The sequence below is a fragment of the Pleurodeles waltl genome, chromosome 8, assembly GCF_031143425.1.
Source record: "Pleurodeles waltl isolate 20211129_DDA chromosome 8, aPleWal1.hap1.20221129, whole genome shotgun sequence".
Classification (NCBI taxonomy): domain Eukaryota; kingdom Metazoa; phylum Chordata; class Amphibia; order Caudata; family Salamandridae; genus Pleurodeles; species Pleurodeles waltl.
The window spans coordinates 4,070,497-4,091,874 of record NC_090447.1 but is presented as its reverse complement, the minus strand read 5'-3'; the positions used below and the strand labels follow the sequence as shown (position 1 = coordinate 4,091,874).

The window sequence follows — 21,378 nt, the reverse complement described above, 5'->3', positions numbered from 1 at the left end:
CAATACTCGGGAAGACAACTCCTCACTCATAAATAAGGTCTCACATTGGGTACGCCACACTAGACAATGTGGCTCTATCATCCACTCGGAAATACTGTCGGCTGATTGATTCAGCAGCAATTCAGGCTGCTGGAATGTTATAAAATTCACACTTGCCAGTACCCGCCTGGTAGAGGGTTTGCTTTCCATGGAAGCACGCAACCACTCACGGAAGGGAACTGCTAACTTTCTTAGTGACAGCTGGCCTGTTATCAGCACCTTGGGGCCGAATTCCTTGCCTGCCCTGAAGCCTTAGACACCAAGTGAGGTCACTGGGCGTCCAGCCTTTAATGAAGAAATGTCTTGTGCAGCCGTGATGGAGAAACCCGCACTTGCTTCTGAGAAATTCAACTTATGTGACCCTGATTGTTTGGGGATTACATCTGGCATTGTTTGACTGAACCCTCTCATATTCTTTAAGGGTGGAAATAGTCCTCTGTTATTGGTCCCACCTCTTTCTAACGTTCCCCAAATTTTTTAAGCCGCAGACCCAATGAAGAAATCACAGTTTCTTAACGCCATCACAGCAACTGTGAATTCCGAGGAGCTCCTCATTGATTCTACCTTTTCTGCTAATCTCCACAAAGACGTTCGGCTTACTAAATCTGCAGCGATGAACCTCCTGTCCTGTAATGTGGCTGGAATTCACAGCAAACTAGTTGATGCTGAGTGGAGGGCGTGTACAGATAACTTTAATATAAGTATGTTCCAGGAAACTTGGGCCACTTATAATGTGTACAGACAGGGGTTCTGCTCTTTTTGCAAAGAAGCCAAACGATCTTCTGCCAGTAGAGGCGCAGGGGGACTCGTTACTTGGATAAGAATGACTGAGGTGGCTGGAGCAAGAGAAATATACGTGGATTCCCCTGACATTCTAGCTATAGCTATTCAGTCTAATGAAGGTCCTTCTGTCTTGTGCATCAACCTTTAGAATAGACCAGACCTTCCTAATCAGTTGTCCCCCACTGTTCAGACACTGAATTCTCTCGTATCAGACTTTCATCTAACGCACTACATTATTATAGCAGGGGACTTTAATGCGTCCATCGAGCCCAATCTACCCTTTTCTGAGGCTATGCAGCCAGAAGACCTGATATGGAATATCCCCCCCACTCCTCCCAGACGAAGCCCCCTAAAATTGGTAATAGGGCTCTTTAGATTATGGATTTTATGTTATTGCATGGTCTCCGACCAGGTAATGGGCGTTTTCCCTCTGACAACCCTGCTAAACCAACTTTTTTTAGAGGGTCATATAGCAATATCTTGGACCTTGTTCTTATTGATATAAGGATGTGGCACCTTATAAAAGATGTGAGAGAGGGAAATCAATATCCCAGCGATCATGCTCCCCTTCCAGTACTATATGATAGACAACTCTTTTTAAGTATTGAGCCTCCCTTTGCTTATGTAGTTCCTGAAGCTCTGGAGGTGTCAACCAATAAGCGCGTGGTGAGTTGGGGGTCTTTTAAAAAACTTGCATAAATTGTGGGACAAACTGTGTGCTTTAGTCTCCACCCATCAGCTATTTGCTGGTCCATCCTCGTATACTCCAGATGAGGTAATGAACTTGCATTTTGATCTTTTTTACACTCTCAAAGAGCTATTCTCTATACCTATTTGGGAGAATATTCATCCAGGAGCTCACGCTACTCACAGGTGGTTTGACAAAGGATGTAGGAAGGCTCAGTGCGCCTTGACAGAAGCATTGAGATCTAAAGATAGAGACAAGATAATTCTAGTTAGGCGAAATTATGCTTCCACACTTAAGTCCAGCAAAAATAATTGGGAAGAGACATCATGGAAAGAACTAGCTCAGGCCGCGAAGGACTCAGACTCCAAACGCTTCTGGTCCCTGGTGGCCAGAAATGGTCGTAATCAAGCTCTAAGGCCGGAGTGTCACATTCCCCCAGAAACCGGGTCTAGTTATTTTGCGGAGCTGTACGATTCTGTCCCTGATGGCGCCATTGTGAACTGTGATGAACTACTACATCCTCATCTGACCTCGAGCACTCTGATACCCTTCACACTGAAGGAAACAGAGTTTGCCATCAAGGCCCAAAAATTAGGGAAGGCCCCAGGGCCAGACGGTATTTCTTCAGATATGTTCAAATCGGATCTGAATCACTGGGCCTCTATGCCAATAGGCTCTCAAATGCCGTCTTAGCAACCAGAATTTACCCTCGGGCCTGGAAGGGTGCAATCATTGTCTCCATATATAAATAAGGGGAGAGAGGCATCCCGGGGAACTATAGACCCATCAGCCTGCTGGACAATTTACAAAATATCTTTTGTCATCAGATATTAAGTAGGCTAAAAGAATGGATTGAAGACAACCAAGTACTTAGCCACCTTCAGGCAGGTTTTAGAAACAAAATAAGCACAATTAATCAGGCATTTCGTTTCCTTACCATTACATGGAAACAGTGGATGTGGATGAAGGGAAGCTCTTTGTGGCATTTGTAGACTTGAAGTCTGCTTTTGATTTTGTTCCACGCTGTAATCTTTGGGAGGTCATGAGCAAAGCGGGGGTGCCGGCTCCCATGCTGAATATAATTAAAGACTTGTACTCTGACAATTATGCCAGAATTCGATAGGGGCCAAAAGGTGAGTTAACAACGGAGATTGAGGGGTGAGGCAGGGGTGTGTGTTGGCCCCTACTCTCTTCCTCTTATTTATAAATGGATGTATCCCTTACCTCTTGGATTGTACCAATGATGCACCCAGAATAGGAGGTGTAAAGACTCCATGCCTACTATTTGCAGAAGATACCTTGTTACTATCGCAAACGGCCGCTGGTCTTTCTAACTTGCTGATTAAGATTGTGGACTTTTGCAAAGAACACGGCTTGGAAATCAACTCAACTAAAACCAAGTATATGGTATTTGGGGGACACAAGACATAAAATGAAGAGATGCATACACTTGGAGGGTGTTACACTGGTCAGCAACTTCGATTACTTGGGAATCAAATTAGAGGATTCTCATATTACTTGGGGATCAAATTGGAGGATTCTCATAAATGGCATGCCCATTTGTCAAAATCTTCCATGGGTTTAAAACAAAGATCAGGTGGTGTTGTGAGATATGCATCTAGATCACCCAGATTTGCCATCACCCCGCCATGGAAATATACAAAACCCAAGCAAGGGGGGAGTCCTGTATGGGGCAGAGCTATGGGGATACTGCAACCTGGAGGATCTAGAACGAGTTGAAAACTCTTTCCTTAAGATGTTGCTAAGAGTACCTATTAGCACTCCTACCTTGCCAATTCGGATGGACTTAAATCTCTATTCCATCGCACATATTGCCGCCTTAAGACCGCTGTTATATTGGATTCGGATCTGGTCATTAGATATCTTTAGCCCATATCGTGACTGGCTGAGCAATGTGGTGAGTGCTAGTGCAATTAACAAAATTAGGTGGTGTACTTATGTGGAAAAAACTTTTACTAATCTTGGGTTGGGAAATTATTGGCTAAATCCTTCCCATCTCCCGAAAAATGCCATTCAGATTGTGAAGAATGCCTATTGGCTAAATGTCCAAACAACCAAATTAGCAGAAGTTTCCACCTCTACTATGACCAATAGTTTTTTGCAAATCAAATGCCACTATGAGTTTGAGCATCATATGGACGCAAAACTTACTCCATTTGCACGAGCACTTTATATTAGATTTAGACTAGGGTCTCTTCCCCTACGCATTCTAAGCACAAATGGTCTAGGTCCGACAACCATTCTAAATTATGTCCAATGGGCTGTGGGATCAATGAATCTGTTGCTCATGTTCTCTTCCAATGCTCCGCATATTCTAACCAGAGGGCTCGTTGGATTGCGCCGCTATGTAAATCCATAGGCTTTAGGAACTGTTTGACAGCCCTCAGGGCTTTCAATTCTGATCCAAATGTGACAATGGCATGCTCTTTAGTAAAGTTTCTTGAAGCCATCTGGCATTTTAGATATAGAATTTTAAATGGTTAATTTTAATGTTGCGTATTATTTGCAGGGGGGACTGTAAATTATTAGTTCTAATATTTATATTTAATGCATATTTATATTTGTAGTATATAACCGTGGGTTGCATTGTCGCTCAGCAGTTACCATATGCATTTGGGCATTATCGTACATTAATTGAACTTAATATGCCTCCCTTTTTGGTATATTTTTATTTACATTGCCTTTTTAATGCTGTACTTTAATGATATTGTTTCTGTGTTCTATTACTCTTAATTATTTGTATTGTGCTTTTATGTTATATTTTTACCGAAATAAAGCGGAATTGATGATGATTACAGTGGGCCTTTGGGTGCTTTACAGGATTAGCATCAGAAGTTTTTATGCTAATCCTCCAAAGCACCAGACTAGCATAAAAAATTCTGATGCTAGTCCCCTAACTACTGCCATGGTGCACTGTATTTAAAATATGGTGCACACATGGTGGCGTTAGGGGAGCACTGAGGGACTCAAGGCCTAAAGTTACTTTCTGGCATGGGTTTTAGTTTCTTTGGTTAAGTATAACTGCAACAATAGTTCCATGGTTTTATGTGGGTAAAATGTGAACTATAACATTCCTGTAACTTTTGGTTTTTGAGTGACTTTTATTATTTTTATTGTAAAGATATATATAAATACTACGACAACCACTGCAGTGCATGGCTGATGTGGCCAGGCCCTGCCGCCAATCCCCTCGTATGCACCCAACCCCACACAGTGCGCGGTCTTTGTGTCCCCCTCCTTTAGTTCTATGGAGTCAGGATAGAGGTATGTGTGTTTATATTGATGATTTCTCTTCGGGAGCCCAGGCGGCCATAGCTTTCCCTTCCCGTGGCTGCCCGCCAAGCAGGACCTTGATTTTGGCTCCGATCTGCAGGATCTGCGTCCATCAATACTTAGATTTATTTCCCTTTAATAACTCCAAAGCTACTGAGCAGATTTACACCACATCACTAGCAGCACAATCTGGGGTCCAAGATCCGGCTTCCTGGCTAATTTGGTGTAATTCCGTTCTGTGCTTCGGGCTGTAGCTGTGTCTAAAAAATGCAAAATCCTTATAGACATAGAATGGTAAAACGTGTTTTGGGACACCCCCTTTTTCTTGGACACCACATGACAAATCACCACGAAAATTTCCAGACAGCAGCTAACGCAGCTAGAGTAAATTGTTCACTACTTTGAAAATTGTTGTCAAAATTAATCAAACGGTGCCAAAGTTAATAGCTAATCATATATATATATATATATATATATATATATATATATATATATATATATATATATATATATAAATATATTATTTCTGCCACATTATTTAAATAGCAGAAAAGAAAGTTGCACTGAGCGTGTCAGCTTTTCAAGCCAAAGGCTTTATTTGATGTAACAATTCAAAGAGTACTTCTAAGATGGCAACGCGTTTCAACACAAAAGTGTCTTCATCATGGCCGAATTGAAAAAATCTGTGCACATTCCCCTCTGACATTAAATACCCCCAGTTCATAAACATTGAAAAAATACTACCATGAACAGGGAACACTAAAATGTTTTTACTATGTATATATATATATATTTTTTAACTAGTAAGCAGCTATATTAAGGACCTAGGCTCTCATTATAACTTTGGCGGTCTATTTCTTAGACCACAGAAGTCACGCCCGCCACATGACCGCCAGTGAGACTGTAATATTATGGCTGCTGGCTGCTCACCACCACTATTTGGTGGGCAAGCCGCCAGCAGCCACACTGGCGCCGGCGGTCTGGTGGAGCTGTATTACTACATTGTAGATGGCCTGGCACTGTTGTGTTGGTTTGGTGCCGGCGGCAAAGCAAGCACCATGGACCCCGTACCCTCCTGGACGACCTTACGTCCTTTAGGCTCCACCCGTGGTCCCCAACATGTTATTAAAAAACTGTGGCCTCTTCTTGGATAAATATGCAGGGCAGGATTCATTCTGACACAAAGCAGATTTGACAGAAATAGAACCTCAACAGGAAGCACATAAAGATATAAACAAAGCAAGTGCCCAAGTTAAAGCTCCATGTCTTTTCATCCTAATTTCTTCCACATGGTCAAAGCAAAGCAAGTGTTTTTTCTCAGCATTTCTACCTTGAAAGCCTATCTTTAATCCTTGATGGAGATGTTTGAATCCTTGCTTTTCTCAAGCTCAATATCTCATGTAGAAACTGTACAAGTGGGTCCTTTCTTGTCAAGTGCTACTGAGAATGGCCTAGAAATCCCAACTTTTTGCCCCCCCCCCATATATACTAGTTGTATGCAACGAGTTCCTGCCATTTTCCCAGGATGATGGACAGCCTACTATAAGGACCACCCCACCCAAGCGTGTTCCCCGCCGATTTTGGTGACACGTTCTTCATGCACATGAATATGATCACTTGTCTACTAAACAAAGAAGCACTTCATGAGTGGCATTGGGTTGGGTTTAATGGATAGTATATCCCCCTACAGCGGGCTATAGAGCTACGTTAAAAGAATATATAAAAATTAAAACATTAAAATTGTAAAGAGATAGATTTAAATTAAACATGTATTAAAAATGAAACAATATACATAATTATTAATCAAACAAATATGTATTTTACTTTAAAAATGATAAAGGAATTCAAAATTAAATTGAAACGAATTGCAAATTTATCAACTTCCCACTCTATTCCGCTGTAAACCCAGCAATCCACTTTCAAAATATAGACTATAATCAGAAATATAAAAATATAAATAGATAATAAAATTGATAAATTAAACATTTAAATTAAATAACAAGTACACAATGACATTCATTGAGTTATATTTATGTAGCGGTTTGAAAGATGGGGCACCCTACTCATTAGAAGAACCTCTTTTACAGAATGTTGATTGGATTCCAAAAAAAGGCAATAAGCAAACTGTGTTACCATGGCCACATAATGCTTTCTCTTTGTGTGTCAGTCCTGCTATCTCACAGTTTATAATTCTCTAGAGACATTTCACTGTACTGAATCTGTGCTACAAAAAGTGTTAATTTACCTGGTGTATGAAAGGACCAACAATGTGTTACAGATATAAGCATTGCTACACGTTCAATAATTTATATTATCTCGTCTTTCAAATATTTATAAAAGGTAGACATTTAAGAAGACATTGTTTTCTCCCCTAAATGTTTTTCTGGTGTTTAATATTTTGGGCAGATCAGTCATGGATCCGTGCTCTCTTCTCTCAGTGACAAGCTTCAGTTCTCCTCATTTCTGCGCACAGTGCCACCTTCTACATTCCAGAACACGGCCCTGGCACGGCTGGTGGGGCACTTCCAGTGGGCCTGGGTGGGCATGGTCGTGTCTGATGATGAAATGGGCCTTCAAGGAGGACAAGCAATAAGGAGAGGCATCGAAGACAGCGGCAGCTGTGTAGCCTTCATGGAGCAGGTCAACCTTCGCTACTCCAAGGAGAAGGTCCATCGCATTGCAGAAATTATACGGGGACATTCATCAAATGTGATCATTTTTCACAGCCCAGAGGTGCACCTCAAGATGTTACTACAAACTCTTTACACACTGAAAGTAACTGGCAAGGTCTGGGTATTCACTGCTGCCGTTACAATAACACCTGGACTACTGGACAACCAGGCCTGGAGAACACTCAATGGCTCTCTGGGAATTGCTCCTTACACTGACCACATGATTGGATTTGAGGAGTTCTTGCACAGCTTAGAACCAATGAGATACCCTGATGACATATTTATACAAATCCTCTGGAAGAAAGCATTCTATTGTGATTTTAAAGAGGCCAATAGGACAAGAGATGTGGTTGTCCCAAGACCGGAAGGTGAGCAGACTCTGTGCTCAGAGAAAGAGGCACTGGCTGAAAAGGTCATGACTTTATTTGAAATGAATGACCTGAGCTATACATATCAAAGCTACACCGCTGTGTATGCCTTCGCTCATGCATTGAACATTCTGATAAACTGCACATCTGGGCGAAGGTTGGTCACAAAAGTGGCTTGTGCTGACATCAACAATTACTAGCCTTGGCAGGTAATGACAAGGTTCTTGCTTATTTCTTCAAATCATATGTGGAACATATATATTTCTTTCCAATGAAAAATGCAAAGGTTAAAGTGACTTAATAGTTCAGTATAGCACTAACACAAAACTACTGTTTAAAGACCAAAAACACTAACATTCACCAGCTATAGTTTGTTAGGCCCCGTCTGCGCATTGTTTATGACTTCACATAATACATCAGTCTTGACTTGTTAAATAACATAATTGATGACATCACTGATGACATTTCAAATGATAATATTTTACCATATGGGACCTGCACAGCCCCCCTCCCAGAGCATTAATGACCTTGGGCCCCAGGGCAAACCATCCCACGTGCACCCATTCCCCTTTAAAATAAAAATGACACGGGATGGAGCACTCTGGCCTTATTGAGGCTTGGGGTGTTGGACAAGTGACTGCATCATCCTCAGTAGTTGGACCATCTGTGAACCCTTTCCACCTGACCAGATGTTTACCATCCCCAGTGTATAACCAAAACTGCACGAAAAGGTCACTTATTGTGCCAAATGCCATATGCCAGTAGCACTAAAATGTCGTCCATTTGCCAGTTTCTTTGTGCAGTCAAAAAGCATAATTGTTCATTTTTTTCACTTCACCGATCCATCTTACATTCCTCTTTAAATGCAAGTAGATAGCTGAAATGCAAATATAGAATACATTTAACTTTACATTACTTACTATTAGCTTGCATATGATAAGCAACCGAGTAGCTACATAAGTCGTTATGTCAGTGTGTAACAGGCTGTGTAAGTGTCTGAGTATAGGTGTATAAATGGGTATATGAGTGACTTCACAGGTGGGTGACTGAGTGTGTGAGTGGTTGAGTAGATATGTGAGTATATCAGTGCCTCTATGGGTGTGTCACTGGATGGGTTAGTAACTGTATGGGTATCTAAATGGGTATGTAAGTGGCTGTATGGATTGGTAACTGGCTGTGTTCATGGGCGTTTAGGTGTGTGCGCGTGTGTACAAGTGGCTGCTAGTGGTAGATAGATGAGTGCTGCGTGGGTGTGTGCAGTGGATGTGTGTCTCTGTCGCTGTCTGACTGTGTATGTGAGTGGCTGTTTGGGTGGGTAACTGGGTGTGTAGGTGAGTGAAGTGCATGTGTAACAGTCTGTGAATGCTTGGTACATGAATGGCTGTATAGGTGTGTGAGTGAGTGTGACAGTACCTGCATGGGTGTGTGAATGACTATTGAAGTGGATGTATAGGTGAGTAAATGGGTGTGTAAATGGTTTTATGGATGTGTGACTGAGTGTGTTTCTAATGAGTGGAGGGTACATAAGTGCTTTTGTGGAGGTGTAACTTGGTGTATAAGTGCCTGTCTGTGTGAATGGGTTCAAATTACATACTATTAACTTACATATTATAAGCAAGCACCCACATCTAATTTCAAACATATTATTTCACTCTGACTTAATAAAATAACTATATTTTTTGTATAGCAATTCCTCTTTCTCCTTTGCTGCTCACTATGGGGGTCATTACAACATTGGCGGTAAAAGCCGCTTACCGCTGTGCAGAAGACCGCCAATACACTGCCGCGGCCGCGGAATTCCACCACAGCTATTATGACCCACATCTCGGAATCCGCTGAAATTCAGACACCCACACAAGTCTGCCACACCAAAGGTCAGTGATAAACTGGCGAAAACAAAAACACCGTCACGCCAACAGAAACACACCCATGCTATCACGACACACGAATCCACGCAGCGGTCTTTCAACCGCGGTATTCCATTGGCGGTACACACCGCCGTGCTCAAAATACACACACATCTCCAAAACACCGCCACATTGGACAATTCCAAATACACACACCTGATACACATACACACATCACACCCATTACAATATAAAACACACACCCACATCACCCACAAACCCCTACAACCAAAAAATCTGAAAGAAGGCCAGAGAGAGACTACAGCAATAGACAACCCCACCGCACAGAGGCACACAACACCATCACCCATACAACATCCACGCTCAAAACACCCCACACCACCACACATCACCACACTCATCAACACATACACCACCCCACACATCACCTACACCACCCCATGTCACGCCAAAGACACCCCAGGTTTTCAGAGGAGGCGCTCAGGGTCATGGTGGAGGAAATCCTACGGGTAGAGCCACAGCTATTTGGATCACAGGTGCAGCACACCTCCATAGCCAGGAAGATGGATCTATGGTGAAAATCATCGACAGGGTCAACGCTGTGGGACAGCATCCAAGAAATCGGGAGGACATCCGGATGAGTTGGAACGACCTACGGGGGAAGGTGCGTTCAGTGGTCTCCAGGCACAACATCGCGATTCAGCAGACTGGCGGCGGACCCCCACCTCCTCCCCCACAACTAACAACATGGGAGGAGCAGGTCTTGACCATTATGCATCCAGAGGGCCTCGGAGGAGTCGGTGGAGGAATGGACACTGGTAAGTCAAATCTTAACTATCATATCCCCCACCCTACCTGCATGCTATCACACACCCCCACCCTCACCCCTTCCCCTATCACTCCAACTCCTCACTAATGTACTGATAACACAAACCACACATCCCAACACCAAGCCCTGCATGACACAACTAAGCATGGACACCCAGCACTAAAGCATGCTCACTGCACATACCCATAAAAAAACCCCAACCATCATCATACAAGCCCCCACACAGGAATGCTTGCACTAGGGTACACGCACACCCACCCACTGCACACCATGACACACACACATGCAATAATCATGCTCTTATACCCCTGCAGGGCCACTACGTAACGTCACCACACAGGAGGGTCCAGACATCTCCACTCCACCCACAGAAGAGGCCCACAGTGATGACAGCAGCTCTGGCCAACTGGATCCAGATGACCAGCCCGGACCATCGTGGGCCTCGGGACAGTCGGTTCCCCTTGCACAGGCACAGCCCAACACTGACCTTCCACCCTCTGGTAACACCAGCACAGCACCCACCCAGCGGGCCCATACCCCCGAACCCAGGACACGTCAATCAGCGGTGTGTCCCCCACTACAGGGAACCCAGGCTAACCCACCACCCCAACAACAACAGGGACCTGGGGGCAGTGGTAGTGGGCACACGGTCCAGGGGACGGAGGCACAGGAACACAGGGGAACTGGGAGGGCTGCTGTGCGACAGGGGGCGGACAGGCCAAGGGAACACACCCTCCACGAGGCCCTCTCCTCCATCATGGGAGCATACCACCACTCGCAGGAGATGATGGCTACGGTCCTGGCCAAGTTTCAGGAGACCCAGCGCCTGCAGGACGAACAGTATTTGGGGTTCAGGGAGGAGCTCAGAACCATCAGCTCCGCCCTGGGCACCATCGTAGGGGTGCTGAAGGACATACAAAAGACCATGACGGACACCGTGACACTCCAAGGGGCCCCTGACACTAGCATGGACGATGAACTGCCCACCACCTCTGCCGGCGCTAGTGGACAGGACGCCCCGCCACAGGACCACCACACCAGCACCCCACCCCCTGCAGATGGAGAACCACCCCGCAAGCGGTCCCTGAGATCCAGGAACAGGTGAGAGCAAGATGGCAAGACTCCCGCCAGGAAATGAGACCACCCTGATTGTCCTTCCACTGTCTCACTTTGTTACCCTGTCCCTATTGGAACTGCCCCAGCTCCACTTTCTATGAACATATGGGCAGTGCACCTGTGAGACTAATAGACTGGACTCTGCCATGGACATTCCTCCACCATCACCCATCACCATTTTGCCACCCCCTCCAATAATTAGCACTTCAATAAACACCCTTGAACCACAAAACAATCTGGAGTCAGTCTGTGATTTTGAAAATGTGTATTAGCAATGACAGTGACAAAATGCGTTTTCAAATGTAATGCCAACATACCTATGTCACACATCACAAGTCCATGAAGGATGCAAGCAGATGACACACGTTGGTAACCACACCTGTGAAACCGTAAATGAAATGTACAACTCAGTTACCAAATACTGCTACTAATTGACAGACAGGATTGAGGTAGAAGTGTAAAAGTGAGTGTAATAGTAAAAAAAAAATTCTCACCTGTGTGTCACTGGAAATATTGCTGTATGACTGACTCCCTGTTGTCTATGTCTTCTTCCTCAGCTTCCTCCTCATCACTGTCCACAGGCTCCTCAGGCTCCACAGCTGCCACAACACCGTCATCTGGACCATCCTCCTGCAGAAAAGGGACCTGGCGTCGCAAAGTAAGATTGTGAAGCATTGAGCAGGCGATGATGATCTGGCACACCTTCCTTGGTGAGTAGAATAGGGATATGGAGGCACCTGAACCTGGCCTTCAGGAGGCCGAAGGTGCGTTCGATCACCCTCCTAGTCTGCCCATGGGCCTCATTGTAGCGTTACTCTGCCCTGGTCCTGGGATTCCTCACTGGGGTCAATAGCCAGGACAGGTTGGGGTAACCAGAGTCCCCTAATAGCCACACCCGGTGCCTCTGGAGTTGACCCATCACATACGGGATGCTGCTATTCCGCAGGATGTAGGCGTCATGCACTGAGCCAGGGAATATAGCATTTACCTGGGAGATGTACTGGTCTGCCAAACATACCATCTGTACATTCATGGAATGATAACTCTTCCGGTTCCTGTACACCTGTTCACTCCTGCGTGGGGGGACCAGAGCTACATGGGTGCCATCAATAGCACCTATGATGTTGGGGATATGTCCCAGGGCATAGAAGTCACCTTTCAATGTAGCCAAATCCTCCACCTCAGGGAAAACGATGTAGCTCCTTACGTGTTTGAGCAGGGCAGACAACACTCTGGACAACACGTTGGAAAACATAGGCTGAGACATCCCTGATGCCATGGCCACTGTTGTTTGAAATGATCCACTTGCCAGGAAATTGAGCATTGATAGCACCTGCACTTCAGGGGGTATTCCTGTGGGATGGCGGATTAGTGAGATCAGGTCTAGCTCCAACTGGGTACACAGTTCCTGAATTGTGGCACGGTCAAACCTGTAGGTGATGATCAAATGTCGCTCCTCCATTGTTCACAGGTCCACCAGCAGTCGGTACACCGGAGGATTCCGCCATCTCCTCAAAAGTCCCAGCTGACGGTGCCTAAGAAGGACAACAGCGACCACAGAGTCAACAAATTCCCAGATATGTACCCACAGCTACACAGAACACAAGACCAAATACAAAACTCTTCCTGTATGTGTGTTGAGTGTAGGCCTAGGTATGTGTGACGCAGTAGTAAATGAAGCCATGTGGGCCCCTGAAATGGCAGCTGCCTGACCTCTAAAGTGGGACAATGGGATGTGAGGTATCTGCGCTGGCGTTGTACACCGTTGCGGTAGGCGGTCGTAGACCGCGGCGCAATGCTGCAATGGTTAACATTGGACCCTATTGGTCCCAGGAGCCAATGATGCGCCAGCGGTGATGATACGCACCGCCGCGGACGTCACCGCCGCGGACGTGACCGCCATTTTCTATCTGTTCAATCACTCGATACCTGATCTTCAACAGGAGAGGACCTACACTGCAAGTGATGCTGTGACCTTGGTCTGGAAGAGACAATGGCTGCTGCGTCTGGGGAAAGGGCCCCTGCCTTCACTTCTCAGGAGTTGGAGAAGCTAGTCAACGGGTTCCTCCCTCAGTACACGCTACTCTACGGTCCTCCAGACCAACAGGTAAGTACACAGGGAGTACGTTGTATGGGCTATGCTGGGTGGAGAGGGCTGGATGTCAGTAGGAAGGGGGCAGAGGTCAGCGACCATGAAGGACTGTGAATGCATGTGCCACATGGCAAGGGTAGGGATGGGGGCCACTCACTTTGACGGTGCAGTTGGTAATGACTTCTCTTCTTCCCCTGTACATGTCATGTAGGTCAGCGCCCACCAGAAGAAGGACATTTGGCGTGCCATCGCCAAGGACGTCCGGACACTAGGGGTCCACCAGAGACGGGGCACCCACTGCCGTAAAAGATGGGAGGACATTCGCCGCTGGAGCAAGAAGAAGGCGATGGCCTCCCAACATGGGAGGGGTGCCTGTCGCACCAGGACCCCCCTGATGTTCCGGATCCTGGCGGTGGCCTACCCTGAGTTGGATGGGCCCTTGAGGGCATCACAGCAGACACATGGGGGGGAGTACAACATCATTCAGCGGACTTTGCGCGCAGTGGAGGGGCCTGGGTGGGGGAGGAGGGCTGTGGGTTTCCCTAGGGCAGGGCGAGTTACGTAGGCTAGGCCCCTCCGGAATGCAGGCCATGTGGCACTCCACCCTACCTCTGTAGAGCGCCAAGTACAGGTATACATGCCCCTGTGTCATCTATGTGTGCAGATGTCCACCATAGCCATGTAGGCCAGATCCCAGGAATTGCATCTGTAGAGGCCAAGAGCACGGCGTAGCGCAGGGGGCTGCTGTGTCTGTAATGTCTGCCAACGGTAGCGGTAAGCCATGCACTCAACCTGTCTTTCTTCTGTCATCACCCCCACCCCCCCTTTTTGTGCTCTCCCTGTTCTTTTGTGCATCAGCATCATCAGGCGGAGGTACAGTGGCACCGGAGCACGAGGGAGCTGCATCCCACAAGGCCATGGAGGGCCACACCACAGACTCTGAATACACCAGTGGGACGGAGAGCGAGGGGAGCTTCACGTCAGTCACCGGATCACCAAACAGCGACACGGACTCGTCCGCCGATGGGAGCTCCCTTGTGGTGGCGGCACCATCTGTGCCCCCCACTTCTACAGGTTCAGCCGCCACCCCCCCTACCAGCACCGCCCTCCCAGCAGCCCCTCAGCCTTCGCTCCGTGCCCGCTCAACCAGGAGGGTGGGCATCACCTTCGCCCCAGGCACCTCAGCCCCTGCCCCAGTCACCCCTGCTGCCCTCAGTGAGGAGGCCATTGGCCTCTTCAGGTCACTCACTGTTGGGCAGTTTATCATTGTGAATGCCATCCAGGGTGTAGAAAGGGAGTTGCAACACGGTAATGCATTCCTGGAGGGCATTCATTCTGGTCAGGCTGCCCTTCATCGAACCCTGCAATCTCTGGCCTCAGCACTGATGGCAGCCATTGTCCCTGTGTCCAGCCTACCCCCTTCAACTTCCTCCACCCAGACCCAGTCCCCTGTACCCCAGCCTATCCCAAGCACAACATCAGACAAGCATGCACACACCTCAACACACAAAAGTAGCTCAGGTAAACATAAGCACCACACAACCCACAGGCACTCACACAAGCATCACCCACATACAGACACAGCAACATCCACTGCCTCCACTGTGTCCCCCTCCTCATCGTCTCCCTCCTCCCTCCCAGTGTCGTCTACACTCTCACCTGCATGCACTACATCTACAGGCACTAGGACTCGCACCAGAACACCCAGCACCACACCCCGCTCACCTGCACTCACCACCCCCACTACCATTTACACGTCCACTGTGTCCACTCCCAGTGTGTCTGTGACGCCCCTCCCAAAGTACACAAACGCGGGAACCCACACACCCAACATCCATCCACCTCACGACAGCCTCCAGTACCTGCACCCAAATCACCTAAAGTTACACCTCCTACAACCACCTCCTCTTCCTCCACTCCCAGACCCCCTCCAGCTACCCATCCCAGTGTTCGTCAGAAACTCTTCCTCAGCAACGTTGACCTCTTTCCCACCACCCACATCCCTCCAATTCATAGGTCCCGTAGTAGCACCTCAGCCAAAAAAAGTCCGGTACCAGTGGTGCGTGTTAAAGGTGTGTGGAGTGAACCGGCCACCAGGGAAGCCAGTGTGACACGGAGCCAAAGCACTGCTAGTCCACCCCTGTAAAGCACCTTAAGTTGGAAAGTGGCTGACGGGAGAGGATGAAGTCTCCTGGCGGCAAAACAGCTCACAAGGGTCCTGGGGGAGTGCCGAGTCAGCTGTGACTCCTCCCAAGGTGGTGAAGGGGCAGAAGAAGTCTCCAAAGTCTGGGAAGAGCAGCACGGCGGAGAAGGCTGCCATCCTCCCCGCGGGCCGGGACGCCACCGCCAGCACTGTCGTCACTGGTCTGGGGACCACCGCCAGAGTCAGTGCCCTGGAGGGCAGCAGTATCTGCACTGGTCCGGAGACCACCGCCAGAGTCAGTGCCCTGGAGGGCAGCAGTATCGTCACTGGTCCGGAGACCACCACCAGCGTCAGTGACCTGGAGGGCCCCGGCAGCCACAGCCCCGCTGGGCACTGAGGGACCGTAATGCCACACACCGCTGCACAGGTCAGAGACAGCAAAGGCAAGCACCGCTGAACAGGGCAAAGACCGCCATGTTGAAGACCGCTGAACAGGGCAAAGCACCGCTGAACAGGCCAAAGACCACCATGGCTAAGCACCGCTGCACAGGTCAGAGACAGCAAAGGCAAGCACCGCTGAACAGGGCAAAGACCGCCATGGTGAAGACCACTGAACAGGGCAAAGCACCGCTGAACAGGCCAAAGACCGCCATGGCAAAGCACCGCTGCACAGGTCAGAGACAGCAAAGGCAAGCACCGCTGAACAGGGCAAAGACCACCATTGTGAAGACCGCTGAACAGGGCAAAGCACCGCTGAACAGGTCAGATACAGCAAAGGCAAGCACCGCTGAACAGGGCAAAGACCGCAAAGACAAGCACCGCTGAACAGGGCAAAGACCGCCATGGTGAAGACTGCTGAACAGGGCAAAGACCGCCAAATCAATGCATAGTTAGCCCATGTGCAGCTGGGACAGTGACGGAACTGGGACCGTCACGGGGAGCGTGATGCACTCTGGGCACCAGTCCCCCTACAGAACCAGTGGAGACCTGCATCCACTCTGTCTGTCCTTCACAGGATGAAGCACTCTGGGCACCAGTCCCCCTCCAGAACCAGTAGAGACCTGCATCCACTTGAGAGACTGTGGCTTTGCACTCCCCAGGATGGTACAGTGGGCAAACCACCCACTGTAGAGACTTGAGAGACTGTGGCTTTGCACTCCCCAGGATGGTACAGTGGGCAAACCACCCACTGTAGAAACTTGAGAGACTGTGGCTTTGCACTCCCCAGGATGGTACAGTGGTCAACCCACCCACTGTAGAGACTTGAGAGACTGTGGCTTTGCACTCCCCAGGATGGTACAGTGGTCAACCCACCCACTGTAGAGACTTGAGAGACTGTGGCTTTGCACTCCCCAGGATGGTACAGTGGGCAAACCACCCACTGTAGAGACATGAGAGACTGCGGCTTTGCACTCCCCAGGATGGTACAGTGGTCAACCCACCCACTGTAGAGACTTGAGAGACTGTGGCTTTGCACTCCCCAGGATACATCAATGGGCATGGAGCCCCGTCGTGGATATGGCTTGGTGCTGTAATCCGGCTGAGGTGCCCCCCCTTCCCTTCCCCCTGAGATGCCTGTTGCATTTCTATCTGATGCCCCTGCAGTGTTCTCTTCGTTTGTGGACAGGCATCTAGTGTGGGCCTCGCCCATGCATTTTGGGCCCAGAGGTCCACGGACATTGATATGCGCATATCTGCAGTACTACTCGTGATGTATTATTTTCAATTGTTTCTATATATCTGTATATAGTTGGTTACTGTATTTTGATACATTACAATGTTTGAACTGATTTCCTTTGTCTTTGCATTCTTCCAGGGGGGTTGTGGGTTGTTACTGTGCTGTTTGGAAATGCATTGGTGTGTGTGTTGTAGTGGGTGAGGGTTGGGTTGGGGGTGGGGGTGTTGCGTGTGTGTCCCCCTGACTTTTGCCTCCCCCCTCCCCTATGTCGTAGGTGCAGTACTCACTGTTGTCTTCAGCACCTATGTTGCTGGTGATCGTAGAGGAGCAGGAAGACAAGCGTAGGGAGTATTTGTAGTTCGGGCTCCATGGGGGGCTCCTTCGTCGTGGAGTGTGTTAAGGTGAGCATTTTCCCATTGCAAAAGCTGTTTCCGCCGTGTTTTTATCCACGGTGAATCCGCCCCGGAAAAGGTGGCGGATTGGCGGGTTGTGATACTGTGGGCGGTACATTGTCTTCCGCCTGTCTGTTGGCGGTGACCGCCGTGCTGCTTGTCTGTACCGCCGTGGCGGTCGGAGTGTTAAAGTGGCTGTCTATGTTGGCGGTTTCCGCCACGGTCATAATTCCCTTTTTTTGTCCACCGGCCTGTTTGCGGTATTACCGCAGCTTTTACACCGTCCGCTAGGGTTGTAATGACCACCTATATTTTTACTTTATGTTCTCACCTAGCCTCGCTTCTATTTTGCCTTTTACTGTCATATCTAGAAGTTACACATTTTCTTTCAACTTATTTACACATAGGGTTTTTTAAATGTACTTTTTTATAGTTCAACCTAATGAACATACCTGTAAAATCTATTTGCTGTTGTCCAACATTTATTTCAATATATGTTAACATCTGTTTTCCACTGCAAATCTCAAGTCATAAATATGATAATACTCCTTCACTCTCAGTAAAAAAGTACAAAGAATGGCTACCCTTGCCACTGTGCCCTCACTCATACTCATGTACTTAGCAAATCACATTTTTCTTTTCAGCTTTTTTCGTTATATCATCTCTAAATTGTCACAATTTAAACCCTTTCCATGTTTCCTATAAAGAAGCCCAATTCAGTAGCTTTTTCGCGGATCCACACAGAAGCCCATAACAATGTTGGGCCTGGCCCGTTTTGCAGGGTCATCCCCAATCTTTTTGCCTCCTTCCTTTTTTTTCTGTGTAGTTTTTGTTGGCTTTAGGACTCTAGGCACTTTATCACTGCTATCCAGTGCATATTCTCTCCGTAGGAAAGTACCCTCTTTCTAGCATGTTAGCCCCAACAATTTTTGCCTGATGTCAGCGTGCTTGACTGTGTCACCGGGATCCTGCTAACCGGGACCCCAGTGCTTATTCTCTGTCTCCTCTAAATGTTGTCACTGCATACTGATAACCCAGTATTTCATCCCAAACTGGCATACTGGTCACCCCTTATAAGTCCCTAGTATATGGTACTTAGGAACCCAGGGAATTGGGTTTCCAGGGGATCTCTAGGGGTTGCAGCATTACGTTTGCCACCTATAGGGAGCCCATGCAAAGGCTTCTACAGGACAGCCATTGCAGCCTGTATGAAATGGTGCATCACAATGTCACTGCCATTTATACTGCACCAGGTCACTTATAAGTCACCTATATGTCAGGTCTTCCAACCCTGAAGGCTAGGTGCAAAGTACCTGTGTGTGAGGGCACCCCTGCACTAGCCGAGGTGCCCCCATGTCATCCAGGCTCGTTTTCTCGGACTTCGTGAGTGCGGGGACGCCATTTTACACGTGCATTGGACATAGGTCAATACCTATGTCCCATACCTATGTCCAGCTGCACAATGGTAACTCAGAATATGGCCATGTGAGGTGTCTAATATCTTGGAATTATACCCCAATGCTGATTCTAGCATTGGTTTTAAAAGTCCATACACTCTGGGGGCTCCACAGTGGAACCCCAGTACTGCCATATCACTCTTCTGAGGTTTTCCAGGCAGCCTCAGCTGCTGCCACCTCACAGACAGGTTTCTGCCCTCCTGTTGCTCAAGAAGCTCAAGCCCAGGAAGGCAGATCAAAGCATTTTCTTTGGGAGAGGGGTGTTACAACTCTCCCTTTGAAAATAGGTGTTACAGGCATGGAAGGGGTAGCCTCCCAGAGCCTCTGGAAATGCTTTGAAGGGCACCCATGCTGCCCTCTTCGCATAAGCCAGTCTACACCGTTTCAGGGACCTCCAGTCCCTGCTCTGGCGCGAAACTGGACAAAGGAAAGGGGCGTGACCACTCCCATGTTCATCACCACCCCATGGGTTGTGCCCAGATCTCCTCCAGTGTGTCCCTGGTGGCAATAGCCATCTTGGATTCCAAGGTGTAGGGACACTCTGGAGACCTCTGAGTGGTCAGTGCCAGCAGGTGACGTCTGAGACCCCTCCTGATAGGTGCATACCTGGGTAGGTGGCCAATCCCCCTCTCAGGGCTATTTAGGTTCTCTCCGCTGGGTATTTCCTCAGATTCAACTTGCAAGACTCCTCCAGGAATCCTCTGCTTCAGCTTCTGACCATCGGATCAACTGCAGACTGCTCCAGGAACCGCTGTAACTGCAACAAAGTATCCAGGGTGACTCCTGTGACCTGCAACTTCAGCTCCAGCCAGCATTTGCAACAGTTTCCAAGGTGTGCACACACTGAGGACTACATGTCTTCATCCTGCAACAGAAGAACCAAAGGAATCTCCTGTGGAGTGACAGAGTCACTTCCCTGCTTCTGCAAGCACCCTTCTGCGACGACGACCGGTACTCTGGGACTCCTCTCCTGATGACGAACATGTTCCCTGGAACACAGGCGGTGGACCAAAGTGACCCAGACTGTCCTAAGGTCCAGCTGTCCAAATTTGGTGGAGGTAAGAGCTTGCCTCCCTGTGCACCGCATCAACTCCAGCGCCTTGGGCTTCTGTGAACTTCTTCCAAGGATCCTTCATGCACAGTGTAGCTCAGGTCCCCAGCACTCCATCCTGCAACGCGCAACTCACTGAGTTGTCCTCCGGTAGCGTGGGATCTTCCTTTGTTGTGTTGTAACAACCACACTTTGCATCTTCTTTGTCCCCGTGTCCTGGGACTCCTGTGGGTGCTGCCTGGTCTTCTGCGGGCTCTCTACATGGCTGAGAGCCCCCTCTGTCTCCTCAGTCTGATTTGACATCCCCAGGTCCCTCCTGGATCCAGCCAGCTCCATTTTGATGCAAACCACGTAAGGTTTGTTGGCGGAATCCAGCGATGCAAACAGCCTGCATCCAACAACTCGACGTGGGACATCTCCTGCACCATGCAGGAACCCACAGCCATCTGTTTTGGTGCTCTTCTGTACTCTTCTTCTTACTGGAGAATCCACTGTTGCACCATCTTCTAGGTTGGCAGGGGCTCCTGTCCTTCCTGGATTCTTCTGTGACTTCTGGACCTGGTCTCCTCTCTTCACAGGGCTTCAGGTCCAGGAATCCACTGATTGTTGATTGCAGACTTGCTTGGTTCTTGCAAGATCTCTTATCATGACTTGTAGTGTGTCCTGAGGAAACTTGCAGTACTTTACTCCTACTTTCCTGGGCCCTGATGTGGGGTACATTACTTACCTTTGGAGTTTTCTTACACTCCCAGCGTCCCTCTACACATTACACTTGCCTAGGGGGGAATGCGTGATTCACATTCCACTTTCTAGATATACAGGTTGTGTTGCCCTGAGGCCCATTGCATTCTATTGTATTTTCTACTGCTTACTGTAGGAAAGTACCATCTTGCCTGGCATGTTACCCC

At 48.1% G+C, this 21,378-nt stretch overlaps 1 protein-coding gene across 1 annotated transcript in view; it reads left to right on the top strand.

Moving 5' to 3' along the window:
- LOC138249001 (extracellular calcium-sensing receptor-like) overlaps nucleotides 1–21,378 on the top strand; it is a 177,656-nt gene that overhangs the window by 51,178 nt on the left and 105,100 nt on the right. The window contains 1 exon segment of the mRNA XM_069203056.1: nucleotides 7,211–8,001. Within this exon segment, the coding sequence (XP_069059157.1) occupies nucleotides 7,211–8,001 (791 nt within the window).